Below are 17,336 nucleotides of genomic sequence, written 5' to 3' on the forward strand. Positions count from 1 at the left end.
TTTTTCACAAACCAAAGCAGTCTCCCAACATAAATCAAAGGCCAATCAATGTTCTGAAACTTCTGCTTTTGCAACTATAGATCGGAGAGAAAAAAGGCAAGCAGGAGGACAAGAATCACGTGAACTCTAATGACCAGAAAAAAGTTAATCTGCAAAACAGCAGGTATTGTAAGCCCGTAGGCTGCATTGTAAATTAAATAACATAGAAAATGAAAGGAATGGTTAGCATAAACTGGCACCATGCCTTTATGAGAGCCATGACCCCCCAGCTTTCCATCATGCCTCAGGGCTGACAGTAAGGTCAGTTGTTCTTTGTGGAGACCAGAGGGTCAGGTCAATTGTTCTTTGTGGAGACCAGAGGGTCAGGGCACAAATATTTGACTTAAGAAATGCCTTATTGGGGATGCTAGTTCTCCCTCGCTTATTGTATATACTGCATAACACTCCCCACTGAGTTGCTGATGCCTACTTTGTTCGTGTCAAGAGCGAGGTTAGAAACCTCCTATGGGACGGGAAGTGCCCACGTATAGCGACATGCAAGCTCACCAAAGGATTGTACGATGGGGGGATTGCGTTGCCCGACCTGCAACAGTATTACTGGGCCTCTCAGCTTGCTGTAGTAAACCAATGGGTTTTTGCCCCTCTGCTGGAGCCGGCATTACGCACGGATAGATAGGTTTTGTCCACGGGAGGTCACCAGCGCGCACTCTATTCCAGTCCCAAGAGATTGCACCTCACAGGCCCCACCGCGCATATGGTGACAACCTGGCATATTGTAACCAAGAAAATGGGCTGGCACAATAAAATCACGCTGCACACCCCCTGTGAGAATCCGAACAACTTGGCGTACTGAGCAGGTGTCTGGGATTTGATAAATGGGACCTCATAGGACTTTCCTCGGCGGGGGACCTATGGAAACGCAACGCTATGGTCTCGTTCACAGATCTTCTAAAAGAAGGTCAACTGCCCGAGTCCGAAATTTACCGTTACCTTCAGATCCAACACGCAATCCCCTCTGTGGTCCCTTCCCTAAGGGGGAGACTCTGCCTTAGGCCTCCCCACTGGAGGAGAGACTTTTGACTGACCCCCGGACAAGTAAAGCGATTTCACTCACCTACCGTAAACTTCTGAAGAATCAGCCTGATCCGTTAACCCGACTTCACTAACAGTGGGAAACAGAACTTGGTTACCTAGAGGACGATGAATGTCAGGAAGCCATCTCCTAGCCCCGGGTGGTTGACATCTCTATGCGTCTACGACTGGTACAGCTCAAAATGTTACATATATGTTATCTCGCCGCACACACACTGGTTAGGATGGGCTGTCAAAATGACTCTAGTTGCCTTAGGGGTTGCACTTCCGAAGGTACTTTCTTTAATATAATCTGGGAGTGCTTGCAGCTACAACTGTACTGGGGGAAAATTGTATCAGAGCTGGTGAGAGTGGGTGGGAAAGCTATCACACTATCCCCACAACTTTGTTTATTGGACAAAGTGGGATCCCAAATGGGCAAAGTGGAATGTATCCAGAGACGATATTTGTATCCTCCCCCTCAGTTGAACTAGGAAAATGTTAATGACATGGATGCTCTCCTGTCTAATATTTTAATGTGCTGCGATGTAATATGTAAACCTGCAGATGCCTTGTTTGTGCTTTGATACTGCCGAGTGGTCCTATGACCTGTTATTATACCATCTCAATTTAAAAAAAAAAAAAATGCCTTATTTGCATGGGGAGGTGGGTGGGTTGCCCCTGGTAGAGAACCGGGATTACAGGTAAGTAACTTATCCTTCTCTTCCAGGGGATCCTCATCAATAGTCACCAGCACTGAATCGAATAGCAAGCCTAACCTCCCCTTGCAGGCAAAAGTATAGAAGCTGATTTCAGTATTGAAATAAGTTTCTCAAGGAGGCCTGGCCTACTTGAGTATCTGCTCTGGTATCCGAGTCAAGACAATAGTGTCTCTTGAACGTATGCACTGATTTCTAATTGGCTGCCTTGCAGATTTCAGCAATAGGTACATTATGTAGAAAAGCCACTATCGCTGCCTTCCCTCTAGTGGAATGAGACTTGGGAGTCAAAAAGAGGATAACTGGTAATCCAGCTTGATACATGACACTATCCATCTGGAGATGGATCGCTAAGAGGCTGTAAAACCTATTCTGATGGAATCATAGTTTACAAACATATAATCAGATTTCCTAATAGCCTTAGGCTTGTCTAAATAAAATTTTAAGACCCTTTTTAGGTCTAGAGAATGAAGGGACCTCTAAGCTGGAGTAGCGGGATAAGGAAAAAAGGTAGGCAGTGAGATGGTTTGGTTAAAATGAAAACCTGACACCAGCTTCGGGAAGAAGGAACAACGGGTTCTCAGAAATATTCTGTTGTGGTGAAAAACAGTGGAGGGCTCATTAGTGCAGAGCGCCTGAATCTCGCTCACCCTATACTAGGGACTTCTCAGGGTACACTAGTAGCCAATCTGGAGGGTACCCAAGTACTCGCAATGTACAATTTAGGGAAGAAGCACAGAGACTGGGGTCCTGATTGGCAGAAACTCAGTCAGACTAGTCTGAAAAACACAGCGACACTAGGCAAAAAGTGGGCGTACAATGCAGAAGGATCCTACCTTCCAATAGAGATGGAGATGTGCGTGTTGGTATGCCCTTTCCTCTGCCTTTGAAATTGTTCCCTCTATAACCTCCTATATAGAAACCCCTGGATGAAGAGGGCTGTAGGTTTGAGGATACATTTGAATGCGAGGGAACAGTTTTGTATTCTCCTCTATAGAATGAGTGGCGAAAAGAACCTCTATTGGATGGTGACTGAAGTGCTCCCTTTGATTTTGCCACGTCAGTATCTTTTTTCATTTTCTCAAGTGATACATTCCCTTGAGGACCAAAAGGGTGTTCTTTGTCAAATGGAACATTTAAAATAGACTGTTAAACCTCTGGTTTAAACCCAGATATCCTGAGCTATGCATGTCATCTAATGAGAATGCTGTTGTTAATTCCCCTTGCTGCAGTGTCAGCAGCGTCTAGAGCACATTTAATGGAGGAAATAGATATTATTTTCTCTCTTGCACTAGTTCCTGTGCTCTCTTTTTATACTTTTCAGGTATTTGTTGGAGTAGCTCCTCCATTTCGTCCCAGTGGGCTCTGTAATATCTCCCAACAGCCCTTGTGTGTTGCCAATGCGCCAATGGCTGGCGGATTGTGCAGCTTTTCTTTTGCCTGATGCATCAATGAACTTAGACTTTTTGTCTGGCAGAGGTGAATCTGCTGTAGTTTGAGAATGTACTCTCTTTTGAGCATTGGATACCACTAGGGAATCTAAAAGCAACTGCCCCTTAATAAAAATTGGATCAGATGATGGAGGCTTATATTTATTATCTACCATAGGTGTTAATATACGGGCACATACAGGGTCTTTATAAAAAATAATTGGCATGCCTTAAATCATGGGTAAACTTTGAGTTGTCCTATGTGTAGAACCTAATGTTTCAAATAGAAAATCATATTCCGAGGATTCCTTGTATAGTGTAACTTCATGCATGTTGCTTAAGATTAACTCCTGGTATGCTGTGTTGTCATCAAGAGGTGATGGTTTCGCAGGGTATAAATAAGGGTCCCTATCCATAGGTTGATCAATATTGTAATCATTCCATGGATCTATTGGCGGTGGACTATTGTCACCCCCCTCATCTATATCAGGTTGTGTATGTGGAGAGTCCTGTGACGCGATATTAAAGGAGTATGGGTCTGGGCCTGGTAATAGTGCAAGTGGTGGAGGGGACTAAGGGATAAGGTAGATAGCTACAAGACCTATGTCCTTTGTTGGGGGAATTTTGTAGCTTGCATCTTATTGGACATTCTTTTGGAAGGTATTGCATCCTTGGCCAAAACATGTCCAGTGTCTGGATTAATGTACATTTGCTTTTGTTTAGGGTCCAGCTTTTCCTTCATAAATTTCCAGGATAGGTTCCGGGATTTTTGAAGGGTATCTTTCGATTTAGGTGCCGAGCTGGACCGGTCTTTCGTATCCGTTCGAGCCGAAGGTTTAGGTTCCGAGGATGTTTTATATCGACTCAAGCCTGAGCCAAAAGGCTTGATATGTTGTTTCGGTGCGGAGCCCGAAGGCGGGGCGTTAGAAGCAGTTTCTCGGTGTCGACCCTGTACCAAAGGCAGTGGTGGCACAGAAGCCTTTTGTTTGGTGGAAATTATTTCAGTGGGCAAAGGGGCTTTGTTACTCATGGCATCCTGTTCCGCAGGAATGTCTTTGGACTCAATCTCTGGTTCCAAATCAGATTCCTGGATAGAGAAGGTCTCCTCCTCTTCTGCTGCCGACGCTTCTATTTCCTACTGTTCGGTATCTTCCTCAAAGATATCCTGTGTGTAGTCGATGTTCTGCCGCTGCATGTGCCTACATAGAGCTCGACGGTCCAGGAAAGTCTTTTTTGATCGTAACTATTGGCAAGCATCGCAATCTTCTTCTTTGTGCTCCGATGAGAGGCACAAATTGCAGACTTTATGCAGGTCGATGTGCACATAATTGGAGTGACACAGAGGACCGAATTGAAACGGAGTCCGTTGCAATGGCAGAATACTGTAGGATTGTGACGAGAGGAAGTGGACCGAAATGGCTAGGCCCGAAGGCCGCCAACGACGTCTTCGATTGAAAATGTGAGTTTTCTTATTTCTTTAACACACGGAAATAAAAGGATGCGTAAGAAACAATACCATTGTAGGTACAGTGGGTTGTGCACCGAGGGATCCTTAAGAACGGTCTCGAACCAGAGCGACGCAAACCACGTCCGAACCAGATGGGGGAAAGAAAACAATCTAACAATGGAGTCGATGCTCATGTGCACTATCACTGAAAGGAGGAGTCGTTTTACCTTGTGACTGGAAAAGACTTCTTCCGAAAAAAACAACTTGCAAACATCTGAACCCAACACTAGATGGCAGGAGTATGCAAAGCATGTTTATCTAGAGCACACATGCCTCGAACACACTGTTTAGGGCCTCACAGCCAACATATTACAATGACTTCATACACCAAAAGAACCCTAACGTTTTGGCATCTGCAACATGATTTTATCATATTTCCAAACACAAGTCAATTTTATAAATAGCAGAGGTGTGAGATTTGCTTCCGTCATCAACCTCTGACCTTTCCTTGATATGTTTCACTTATAGCAATATCATTTTTTAACAGGCCAGCAATGTTTAATTTGCTATAGTTGTTACAGGTTTGCTCTTACATCTGTGATAAGAAAAGCAAACCATCAAGTGAATCTCAAAGGTTATCAATTTACAAAAAACATGTACAATTTTTAACTATGGAAGGGGTCAGCCCTCAGAAACGTCGAGGAGATCAACAATACAGATATTATTGCAGTGGCAGCATCCCTCCTACACACACCTTCCAGAAGGTAGATACTCTCCTGGAGGTTGGACACTTGTCATTCAATGTCATCTGTTTTGGGATTGTAGTTCTTGTAACAAGGTTTCTGTGTTCACGAACAAGGCCAAGTTCTGAAGCAATAGTGTTGTCTTTATTCTTCAGTACAGTTCTGGTTTATGTGATGACCTGTAGGATTACAACTAGGTTTGCAGTGTTGCATGGGTTCTGCCCCATGTCATACGCAGGTTGTAAGTGCAGGGAAAGTCTTGCCTGTATGGAGCCAGATGGAAGGGGTGGTAGATGCAATAATAGACAATCAACTTATCTTCAGGCCCCAGGTCAACACCGTAGCTTCTTCAGTATATTTTATACTTAAAATGATTCGGAAGATACTCCCTTTCCTCCCTGAGAGCAGTAAAAAAAACAGTTATTACTGCTTTAGTGTTGCCTCGTCTAGATTACTGCAACAGCCTGCTTTTGAATGCCCAACAGGGTCTTCTCAATAAAATGCAGGTGTTGCAAAATGCTGCAGCTAGACTTCTGACGGGCATACCGAAGTACGACTCCATCTCGTCCAAAATCACAAAATTACACTGGTTGCCAGTGCGGAAACTGATCTCTTTTAAGGCCTTGTGTTTGGTCTTTAAGGCCCTGCAAGGTCTGGGGCCTGCCTGCCTGTATTTCCAATGGTACAACCCTCCCAGACAACTACGGTCATCTGGGCTGCGGTTGGTCAAAGTCCCTTGCATAAAGAAAGCTCGTGGGGAGGGGGGTGGGGGGGGGGGAAATCGGGGGATTGCAGGAGCTCTGTGTTGGGGGCAGCGAAGGCCTGGCATGCCCTGCCCCTTGCCTTGAGGAACAGGACAGATTTGATGGCTTTCAGGAGAGGCATTACAACTTGGCTGTTTACACAGTAATCTTATTTTGGCCTGAATCTTTAGGAGTTTTCATTTAGCGCCAGGACACCCTCGGGTAACAGCGCGGGGTATAAATGTTAAATAAAATAAAAAAATAATACACCCCTGTGTTTGATTGTACGAGAGGTAAGACAACAGTGACAGTGGGTAGGGAGATCACCGCAATCCGAGTAGGCTGCAGATGACCAGAGCAGCTCTGCATGAATATGTTGGTGCTGCAAGTCAGTGCTTCAGTGAGCTCACTCAGAGGCTGGGAGCACTGGAAAAGGCCCACCTTGCTCCCCTACCAAACAGACATGGAGTGGAATTTGGGGGAAGGAAAGAGCAGACCCAGCACATGACGCCCCACCAAGATGTCTAAAAAAGGGGACTGCAAGCAAATAAATCTAAGTCAGGAAAGTCTGAGTGCCGAAAGACAGTCAAACTCCCACCCTAAACCCGAAAGTTAAAAGTCAGTATTAGGGGCCTCCAGTGACATTGAAGGTGTAGGCAGTCAGCTGGAGGTGAGAGTGCTTAACCACGTTCCCAAGGTTTTGGGTGGGCAGTCCATCTTTTCGTCTAAAGCCAGTGTATGTATGCCACTCATTTTCTACTTCCACCCGCTTCTGCCTTCCTCAGGCTGAGCTCCAGGTGTCCCATGGATGTAGCTGGGTAGTGTGCAGCTCCGAGTCTATGATAGGAACCCTCAGCGGGCCACCGAGTAAGCCAGCAGTAATTAGAAGCGGGACAGTCAGACAGCTGGCCAGTGAGACTCCTCTCAACACCAAAGATCTATTGTGTTCTAGTGCTCAATAACGCAGAGGAAGCTTGGTAGCACTCCTGGCAAAAGCTGAAGACCAGGCTCAGTAGGTAGGCCGCAAGCGACTCATGTTGTAAAGGTGGCATTGAGGCAGAGGTGAACAGGAGACAGGCATAAAGCCAGCCAGGTGAGGTTTAAAGAAGTATACATGGCGACTATGCTCCAGCTAAGGCGTCCCAGTGACTCGATCCGTGGGCACTGTGTAGGTACAGTCGAGAGATTTACTGAATCGTGCAGCATCCAATCATGTCCCCTGCCCAAAACTATGCATTGTTGGATTGCCATCCAGGCTGGACCAAAGCCAGCAAAGTCTGTATAATCACCTTGCTGATATGGCCTTAAAGAGGAGGAGGATTTACATGTGGGTAAAAAACTGAACTGTATCTGCCTAGTGCGTGACCTGATGTCCAGAAATATCTACACAAGGGTATTTTCACTGAGCGACCAACAAAAGTTCAATTAGAAGGGCCAAGTCTGCCCAGGAACAATGAGATCGCCAAAGCCCAGCTGCATAGGAAGAAGCAGGAATTAAGACCATCATCTGGGTCATGAAGATGCTCCTTCACCTTTAAATAGTGAAAAGCATTAGCCAGCACAATATACGACTCATCAAGTATCTTCCTTTTCCTGCCTCAGAAGGACCATGATTCACAAGCCTATTTTTAAACCGTTTTAACCGTTGTCCTAGCCTTTATGGGTCCAGAGACTTCACTAGATGAAGTAGTGGTTCATAACTAGACCTAAAACACACAGATGTTTAGATGAGGTTGCACCAATGCCTCCTGACCACAGCCATTACCTTCAAAGACACAGGTAATCCAATAATTATAGGTTCAGTTGCCCATAACTGATAACTGGACAATAGTAAATTACTTTGTGGATTCTGTCCCTATCCAGACACCAGTGACTGAACAAGAGGTCAGTAACTGATACCCTCAAGGAGCAACAGGCAATTTACTGGGTGGAGCACTGTTGATGGGTTGCGAGTTGGGGTTTTGCAAGATTGGGATGACACAGCCCAGTCAAGCCCTGCAGTATTGTTTTGGTAACTTTATAATCCAGACATGGTATTAGCCAAGGGCCGTCCAGCAACTGAGTTGAGGTAGCTTTACATTGGTAAAATGCAAGGATCCAAGCACTTCCAAAGTGTCTCACACCGATCCCTATAAAGACCCACAGGAGAGTATTTGCCATCTAGACACTTGACAGAAATTCACTACTCCGCTAAAGGTGCTATAAACAACGTTTAGGATCATGCCTTGACCACAGAATGTGCCAACACCTGCTAAGTTGTAGTAGTCATCCTTTTTAACAAAACTTATTTGCTCGTTAAATAAAGTCTCTTCTTCTAAACTGAAGTACTAACTGGAAATTGAGGTCAATGAGTGTGGTCTACTGTGACATATTGTATCCGCGTTTATAATTAAAAGACTCCCCAGAGCCCCCCCCCCCCCAGCACTTGAATTAACCTTGGACTTCTTGACCTCACTTCCATAATAGGAATGGAGTTCCAAAAAGGAGTACCTTGGTCACTCAAATGAAGAGCAATAGTAGAGTGGCTGAGGGACACCTGTAGTAAGCAACAGTACCCACACAGGATAGCGGCGCATGACCACTGGCCTACCAAAACAACTCATTTAACACAGACCCAAACATTATTCTGCCAAACTTTCATTTCCCACAAGTACACACACCTGCTTTGCTCGCTCCTCCTGTTGCTGCTGCTGCTGCTGTTGCTGCTGCTGCTGCTGCTGCTGCTGTTGTTGTTGTTGCTGCTGCTGCTGCTGCTGCTGTTGTTGTTGTTGTTGTTGCTGCATCAACATTGCAGACTGTTGCTGTGCCATCTTCATTCTGTCCTCCTCGGAGATCCCAGTTTGATCAACAGATGGCATGCGGAGAGGCGGAGGGCCAATACCCGGGGGTGGCTGACGCATTTGGAAACTCATCGCCATACCTAGCGGTGGAGGTGGAGGGGCAGGCATTGGGGGCCGGCTCATCGGTGGAGGAGGCATAGGCATGCTTGGCATCTGAAAAAAGAGAACATAATAGCAGACACTAAATATGGGGAACAGAGAGGGTAAGAAACGCAGGACTTACAGTTAGGCAAAAGCAAACCGGAAACTAGAAAACACATGGAAGAGAAAATCTGCTGTTACTCCTATACCGACCAGCTATAGGGAATGAAGAGAGCCACATTTACAAACAGAGACTGGTATGTGTAGAAGTGAGCTCGGGAACTAAGATATCATATCAAAATAACTTTGCTTGTGCATCTGTTGGGCGCTAGTACTTGCACTGATTACATTAAATTACTCCATGCTTCCTGGATGTCTACCAAAATTCCCTCAAAGATACAGCCCATGCATGGTAAGGTGAGTTTTATTTAATTGCCACCACTGTGGCAATTGTCTTAGTGCATAGTTACAGACCAGCCTAGTACATATCGGAGCCCAGGTCAATTGTGGAATGTGTTTTGCAGCTAGTTTGCCCTCTTTTCTGCAGCTTATTTTGGAGCATCAATGGTTGCCAATTCAAGTGCTCACAAACCTGCCTTACAAATATCAGTCAGGACATTTTCCATCTTCAGGTGGTGCAGGTTAATGGCATTTAATACTAAGCTCATTGACAAGATGCTAGTTGCACTCAAAATGTTGCAGACATTCGGGCAGTTCTCCCCTTGCTTTAAATTTCTGCACCAGTTGACTTTGCTTCAAAATGACTTTAAAACAGAGCCTGAAAATGATACCAAGGGACAAAAATGAAATCACCCGTTGTAGACAGAACTATAAAAACCAGATCAAGATCAGAAAAGCACCCTTCAAAAAGAAACCTGGGCAGACTTACGGGAGGCCGGCGAAAACAAGGACTATACCCAGTTATGGAAAATCATAAATAAACCATGTTTTCACGATTCAAGCTCCCCAGTCATTAGCTCAAACATTCTGCCGGAACAATGGATTGCCCATTTCAAATCGCTGTACAATCAGCAGGATGTAGACATTGGTGACGGAATATGGAGGGGGCCAAGGGCGGAAAAACTCGAATTATCCTTGGATGAAGTTCTAAAGGCAATACTAGGGTTAACACGAAACAAAGCCCCGGGCCCAGATGGAACCCCCCCGGATCTTTTTCTGAGTACCACGGACCTTTGGGCCCCAATGGTAATGAGAGTTCTGAATGCAGCTATCAAAACGGGTCTGCCGAGATCATGGTCCACTGCGGTGATTGTCCCAATTTACAAGAAAGGCTGTAGGGACAGCCCGCAGTGTTATAGACCAATCTCGCTCATCGATGTCTCTGCCAAGGTACTGGGGAGGGCACTCCTTAACCGCCTACTGGACTGGACTGACACCCATAACATTCTGGTGGACACCCAGTATGGGTTCAGAACGGGGAGATCAACCACCGATCAGTGCCTCAACCTGTACCTGCTCACTGCCAAGTACACTAAAGCGTCTGAAGGTACCATGTATATGGGGTTCATGGACTTAGCAGCGGCGTTTGACAATGTCAATAGAGCCAAACTATGGTCGATCATGTTCAACCTGGGAATCGACCCGGATCTCATCAACATCTTGAGGGAACTCCACTGGAACACCACTGCCAAGGTCCGCTACAGCGCGGGGGGGGGGGGGAGGATGAGTACCGATCCCTTCCTGTGCTCGGGTGGGGTAAGGCAGGGGTGTATCCTGGCACCTTTTTTGTTTTCCCTCTACATAAACGGCCTGAAGTGAGACCTAATAGCACTAGGAACTGACTGTCCAAAGGTGGGCTCACGTCATCTGCCAGTACTTTTGTATGCTGATGACGCCGTCCTCCTAGCCCGGACGGCGGTCGGACTGCAACTTCTAATCAAGGGTTTCGCAGATTTTATGCGGAAATAGGACCTATCTGTAAATATGACAAAATCCTTTATCATGACAGTGGGGAAAAAACCTCAGAAGAAATTTGTATTTAAACTAGGGGCTCATGTTCTGGACAGTGTCAAAACATTCCCATATCTGGGTCTCCTATTCGATGAGAAACTGAAGTTGGCCCCGTTGGTAGAGGAGAGGGCGAGGAGAATTGTCTCAGCAAATGGAGCCATTTCAAACTTTGCTCGCCGAATGGGAAGGTGGTCCCCTGAGCAGGTGTTGACTCTGTACAGATCAGTCAGTACCTCAAAAACAATTTACGGATCAGAAGTCTGGGGTTTCAGAGATGCTCAATTAATCCAAAGTGAGGAGGAGAATTTTTTTTAAAAACTGCTAAAACTTCCGCTGAGTACCTCCGCTGCAGTAACACACAATGAGCTGGGAATATCATATATTTCAGACTTGATTAAACTGAGACCCATACTGGCCTGGATCAAAATTTGGCTTAACCCCAACGCGGAACTATCCAGACAGATTATCCAGGATTGTTTGACGAAAGAAAAATGCCTCCAAATCCCCTGGCTGAAATATATTAAAGATACCCTAGGGGAAATAGATGAACAAAGATTATTTTTTGACCCATCCCTGGTGGACATATATACCAGTCACTCGGTACAAGGGCAATTGCTGGACAAATTTGGTGACAGGAGGAGGGAGCTTGACTCTATCAAATCCTCCGTAGTCGCTCACTCGCTAGTCTCGAATCAAATTGGCATGGAACCTTACCTCTTTTTATTGCATAGTCAGCATGAGAGGTTTTTAATGACTCTTTTTAGGCTCAACTTGTTGCACCACAATTTAGCTCATCCATCAGGGTTTGCTGCAACAGTTGAGCAGAAGGGTGCCTGCGGCTGCGACAATAGGTCTCCGCAGGACACCCTTCATTTTGTATTATTGTGTCCTTTTTTTAAAACACCTCGCCAAAGATTTCTAGTAGGGGTTTTAAAAGACTCAAAAATCACCCATGCCAAATCTGCTTTATTGTTTCTACAGAGAGCCACTGAAATGCGAACCCTATGTGCTATTATAACTTTTCTTAAAATTGCTTTTAAACTGAGAAACACTATGGGCTGTTGAAACTGGTAGGCAATGGAGTTATCTATTATGTGATGCGGGGCTTTTTGTACCTCATCTGCACTTTGGTCCTACTACTCGCAAAAACCTTTCTCTCTAAAAAGTGATGCCCCTTTTCCTTCCTTTTTTAATGATATGTTGCTAAGAAAGTTTGTGATCATGTTTTTTACTGTGATGTATTTTCATGATGGTTTTTAACCTTCGAAATAAATAAACAAACTGAAACTGACTTGCCTTAAACAGAAGACTCTCCTGGGTTTAGCACCCTAAAAAGAACTAGTTCGCCTCCCAGAAAAAGTCAGAATAGAATCTTATTTAGTACGGACTAAGGTTGACTGGCAAAAATGTATGTGGTACCACAGAACAAAAAAACAAAGGATGCCACAGGCTACAATATAGGGGCCCTAAAATAGTGCCTAGGGATCGACAGCAGGGGACACTGCAATTTAAGATCAGTGGTCCAATCTTAGTGATATGTTAATCATCAAAAGCAAAGTAGCAAAAGGCAGTTAAAGTCATTGTGGAGATACACATGTGGGATTCCAACAGTAGAATGGAGGGGCGAAGTGGTGCCTAATTTAGAAATATTATGGAATGTGCTGTTTTCCTCAAGTGGAAAGCACACAAGCACAAATACATGTATTTTCTTGCAGTGGTATTAATGCAAGAGGATGCTATGGCAAAGACAAAAAGAGGGTCATGTTCTGCAAAGTATGATGGGCACAATGACCCCAATTAAGGGCTTCAAAAGGATAAATATTAGGAGCACAATTCAAGTGCACAAAAAGAATATAAGCATGTGTGCATATCCAAATTTCAGTAAATTGATTTAGCAGGTAGTTCACTGAACAAAGCTGGTAACCACTAATATAAATCCATTCTTGGTTTGGTCACAAAGTTTAAAGCAGCAAATGGAAGTTGTACACCGTACCAGTGTTGAGACACTATCTTTCAGCCTGAATGAACGTATGCCAATCTGCTTAACTTTGAGCTGCAAGCAGACAGTAGGAAAAGGATTGTGTTATTATTTTATATTGCTAACTCAAATCTGGATTAAAGTTACATGCACAGCCTTAAAGGTATAAGTTATATAAGGGGGCCAAGTAATATACTTGTTTTCACTTTTACCTGTCCAGGGCGTGGTGGCTGCTGTGGAGGATTGCCCATTCCAAGTCGTGGGGGCATCTGGTTGCCTGGCCCAGGAGGCTGCGGTGGAGTCGGCATTCCAGGACGAGGAGGTGGTGGAGGCATCTGAGGTGGATTGCCCATTCGTGGTGGTGGTGGCATCTGAGGTGGATTACCCATTCCTGGACGAGGTGGTGGCGGTGGCATCTGTGGTGGTGGATTTCCCATTCGAGGAGGCGGAGGCATCTGGCTGCCTTGGCCAGGAGGCGGCGGGGGGTTTCCCATTCCTGGACGAGGAGGGGGGGGTGGATTCCCCATTCCAGGAGGACGGGGCGGAGGGGGTAGCTGATTTCCTTGTCCGGGAGGTGGAGGTGGATTCCCCATTCCAGGAGGGCGTGGTGGAGGGGGTAGCTGACTTCCTTGCCCAGGGGGCAGAGGAGGGTTACCCATTCCAGGACGAGGCGGCGGAGGCAATTGAACAGACTGCCCAGGTGGGGGTGGTGGATTTCCCATTCCAGGACGAGGAGGCAGTTGATTAGCCTGACTTGGAGGTGGCGGGGGATTGCCCATTCCAGGACGAGGTGGCGGGGGCAACTGGTTGCCCTGACCAGGTGGTGGTGGTGGATTTCCCATTCCAGGACGAGGAGGCGGTGGTGGTAACTGGGTGCCTTGACCTGGTGGCAAAGGGGGATTGCCCATTCCTGGTGGGCGAGGTGGCGGAGGCATCTGCGGTGGGTTGCCCAATCCTGGGGGACGTGGTGGCATGGAATTGTCTTGTCCAGGTGGAAGTGGGGGGTTTCCCATCCCAGGAGGTGGTGGTGGGTTTCCCATTCCTGGTGGGCGTGGTGGTGGTGGGGGCATCTGGTTTCCTGGTGGTCCAGGCATTGGTGGGGGATTGCCCATTCCGAGTCGCGAGGGGTGAGATTTGTCATTATCATCACCCCTCATCACCGGTCTGTTCAACATGATTCCAGTCTGCAAAGAAAAAACGACAAAAAAAAACAATTGAGTTACATGTCTATTGAATAGGATTTTGAAACAGGATAAATAGAGGCTCAGAATCCATGCATGTTCTCACTGATCAGTTTTCACCACATGAGAAAAAACAAGTATTGGCAAAGCAACTAGGTCTCACCTACACAAGAGCTATTGGATTTGCCAATATATTTTAGCAATGTTGTTCAGTGGTTGCTGTTTAGCATGGCTAAAGGTTAGTGGGGTAGAGTGGAGTAGATTAGAGTGAAGTGTTATGGAGTGGTGTACAGCAAAGTGGAGTGGAGAGAAGTGTCATGGAGTAGTGTACCGTGTTGGAGTGTCACAGAGTGAGTAACATGTTGTAGAGTGGAAGGGTGTAGAGTGGAGTGAAGTACAGTATTTGAGTTGAGTAGAGTGTTGTAGAGTAGAATGGCGTAGAGCAGAGTATATTGTCAGAGTAGAGTGGCGTAGTGTTGTAGAGTCGAGTGGCATCGATTGGAATGGCAGTGTTATGGTGGAGTGCCCTAGTGTAGCAGAGTGGAGTGGCATACAATGGAGTAGCGTATCATAGAATGGAATGGAATGGAGTGGCCTAGAGGGAGTTGCGTAGAGCATTGTGGAGTGGAGCTGGGTGCTAGAGTAGAGTGGAGTAAAGTGGCCTAGAGTGAAGTGGTGTACAGAACAGTTAGCTGTGCGGTTTTAGGTTTAAACCTATAATAGCTGATAAAACGCCACCGAAAGGAAAATAGCCCTCACCAGTGTAAACATATAAACACTAACAAAACACCTTCACAGCCACAAATGTAATGCCTTTCAAAGAAGAAGAGTGAAAGAGTCATTTTTATTTCTTCTTGAAGGGGTCAATACAATGTACCTTTGTTACATAAGGCAGCAGTAAGAAAGACTGAGCTAACATTTTGCTCGAGTTTTGCTGTTTAGGGGTGTCACTAGAATATTGTTTCTTCTTTTGTTTTTTTCAGTTTTGTGGTCTTTGGTCTAATGATGCAGGGTTTAGAAGCATGTTTTAGATCTTATTTAATTATTTTATAAACTGTAGAGAATCAGGAAATACATTTGATTCTTTTATTGATAGGTAAAATGGCTGGTTTCCGATGAATATTTCCCAATATGTACCATCACATTTACCCATAGACAAAGAATGGGTACATTCTTACATCAGCTCCATTTTCTAGCGAGTCATTATTGATCATTGATACATCTGCCCCTTTTCAAGCAAGTCATTATTGATAATAGGTGAATTGCCAAACACCCTAGACTTTAAACATTCAATGCAAGGTGTAGTGACAGGTATATGTGAAAAGAGTGCTGTCACCAAGCATCTGGGATTGTTGGGAAAACATGACAGCAGATGTTTGTAAAACATGGAACGCAGTGCTGCTAATCGTCCTTACCAAGTTCAACAAAGATTGGCGTGATATTGTTTGTATTTGCAGTAATTCAGCTGTGTATATGAAAAAGTTATGTGATGACCTGTCAAAATCAATACCTGAGCTGAAGTGCTTCCCTGTAAAAAATCCTTGCCATTTGCAAGATGGCATGCCGAAAGCATCTTTACAGTCTTCAGAGTTAATGAAAAATGCTATTGACTTTATAGTCCTTTCTGGTGCACTGTTTCATTATGCGCGGGAACTAAAACCCAAATATTTATCATTTTGTGCTTTGTGTGGCATCAATGAAAGAGTAATCCCAACTGTTTCATTTAGCTGGTGATTCTCAGTCCTTGATGCCGTGAATGCTATATTATCCATGTGGCGACCGTTTATAGAATTTGTGCTTAAGTGATGATGCCAAGAGTCAAGAAATGTGAGGATTGTTGGTCGCATATTTATGCTGATGTGAAAAGAAGTACACTCTATTGCATTTTTAGATTTTTACAGGAAAACTTGATTGCGGTTGTGAACATAACAAACAAGTATTTACAATGCAATGGTCTCGTCCTTGTTAAAGTTAGAGCTATTGGCATTGCTCATGACATTATTTTTGTTTTTAAAACATAAATAAATGGCATTGTTATTTACAATGCCAATAGCTTAATCGCTTGCAAATGCAAGACCTATTGCATTTGCACCCACACAGAGCCACACAGAACCACACGCACACACACACACACACAGTCACACACACACACAGTCACACAGAGCCACACACACAGAGACACACACACACAGAGCCACACACACACAGAGCCACACACACACAGAGCCACACACACACAGAGCCACACACACACAGAGCCACACACACACACAGAGCCACACACAGAGTCACACACACACAGAGCCACACACACAGAGCCACAGACACAGAGCCACACACACAGACAGAGCCACACACACAGACAGAGCCACACACACAGACAGAGCCACACACACAGACAGACAGAGCCACACACACACACACACAGACAGAGCCACACACACACACAGACAGAGCCACACACACACACAGACAGAGCCACACACACACACAGACAGAGCCACACACACACACAGACAGAGCCACACACACAGAGCCACACACACACACAGACAGAGCCACACACACACAGACAGAGCCACACACACACACAGAGACAGAGCCACACACACACACAGAGACAGAGCCACACACACACACACAGAGACAGAGCCACACACACACAGACAGAGCCACACACACACACAGACAGAGCCACACACACACACAGACAGAGCCACACACACACACACAGACAGAGCCACACACACACACACAGACAGAGCCACACACAGACAGAGCCACACACAGACAGAGCCACACACAGACAGAGCCACACACACAGAGACAGAGCCACACACACACAGACAGAGCCACACACACACAGACAGAGCCACACACACACACAGACAGAGCCACACACACACACAGACAGAGCCACACACACACACAGACAGAGCCACACACACACACAGACAGAGCCACACACACACAGACAGAGCCACACACACAGACAGAGCCACACACACAGACAGAGCCACACACACAGACAGAGCCACACACACAGACAGAGCCACACACACAGACAGAGCCACACACACAGACAGAGCCACACACACACACAGACAGAGCCACACACACACACAGACAGAG

General features: G+C 45.6%; 1 protein-coding gene across 1 annotated transcript in view; it reads right to left on the reverse strand.

Annotated features, from left to right (window-relative positions):
* Window positions 1–17,336, reverse strand: part of SF3B2 (splicing factor 3b subunit 2) — a 461,083-nt gene that overhangs the window by 369,637 nt on the left and 74,110 nt on the right. The window contains exons 3-4 of the mRNA XM_086938496.1: window positions 13,236–14,207; window positions 8,814–9,146 (exon numbers count right to left, since the gene is read on the reverse strand). Coding sequence (XP_086794622.1) covers window positions 8,814–9,146; window positions 13,236–14,207 — 1,305 coding nt within the window. The remainder of the gene's footprint in view (window positions 1–8,813; window positions 9,147–13,235; window positions 14,208–17,336) is intronic.

This window comes from Lissotriton vulgaris, chromosome 9 (assembly GCF_964263255.1).
Source record: "Lissotriton vulgaris chromosome 9, aLisVul1.2, whole genome shotgun sequence".
Lineage (NCBI taxonomy): Eukaryota > Metazoa > Chordata > Amphibia > Caudata > Salamandridae > Lissotriton > Lissotriton vulgaris.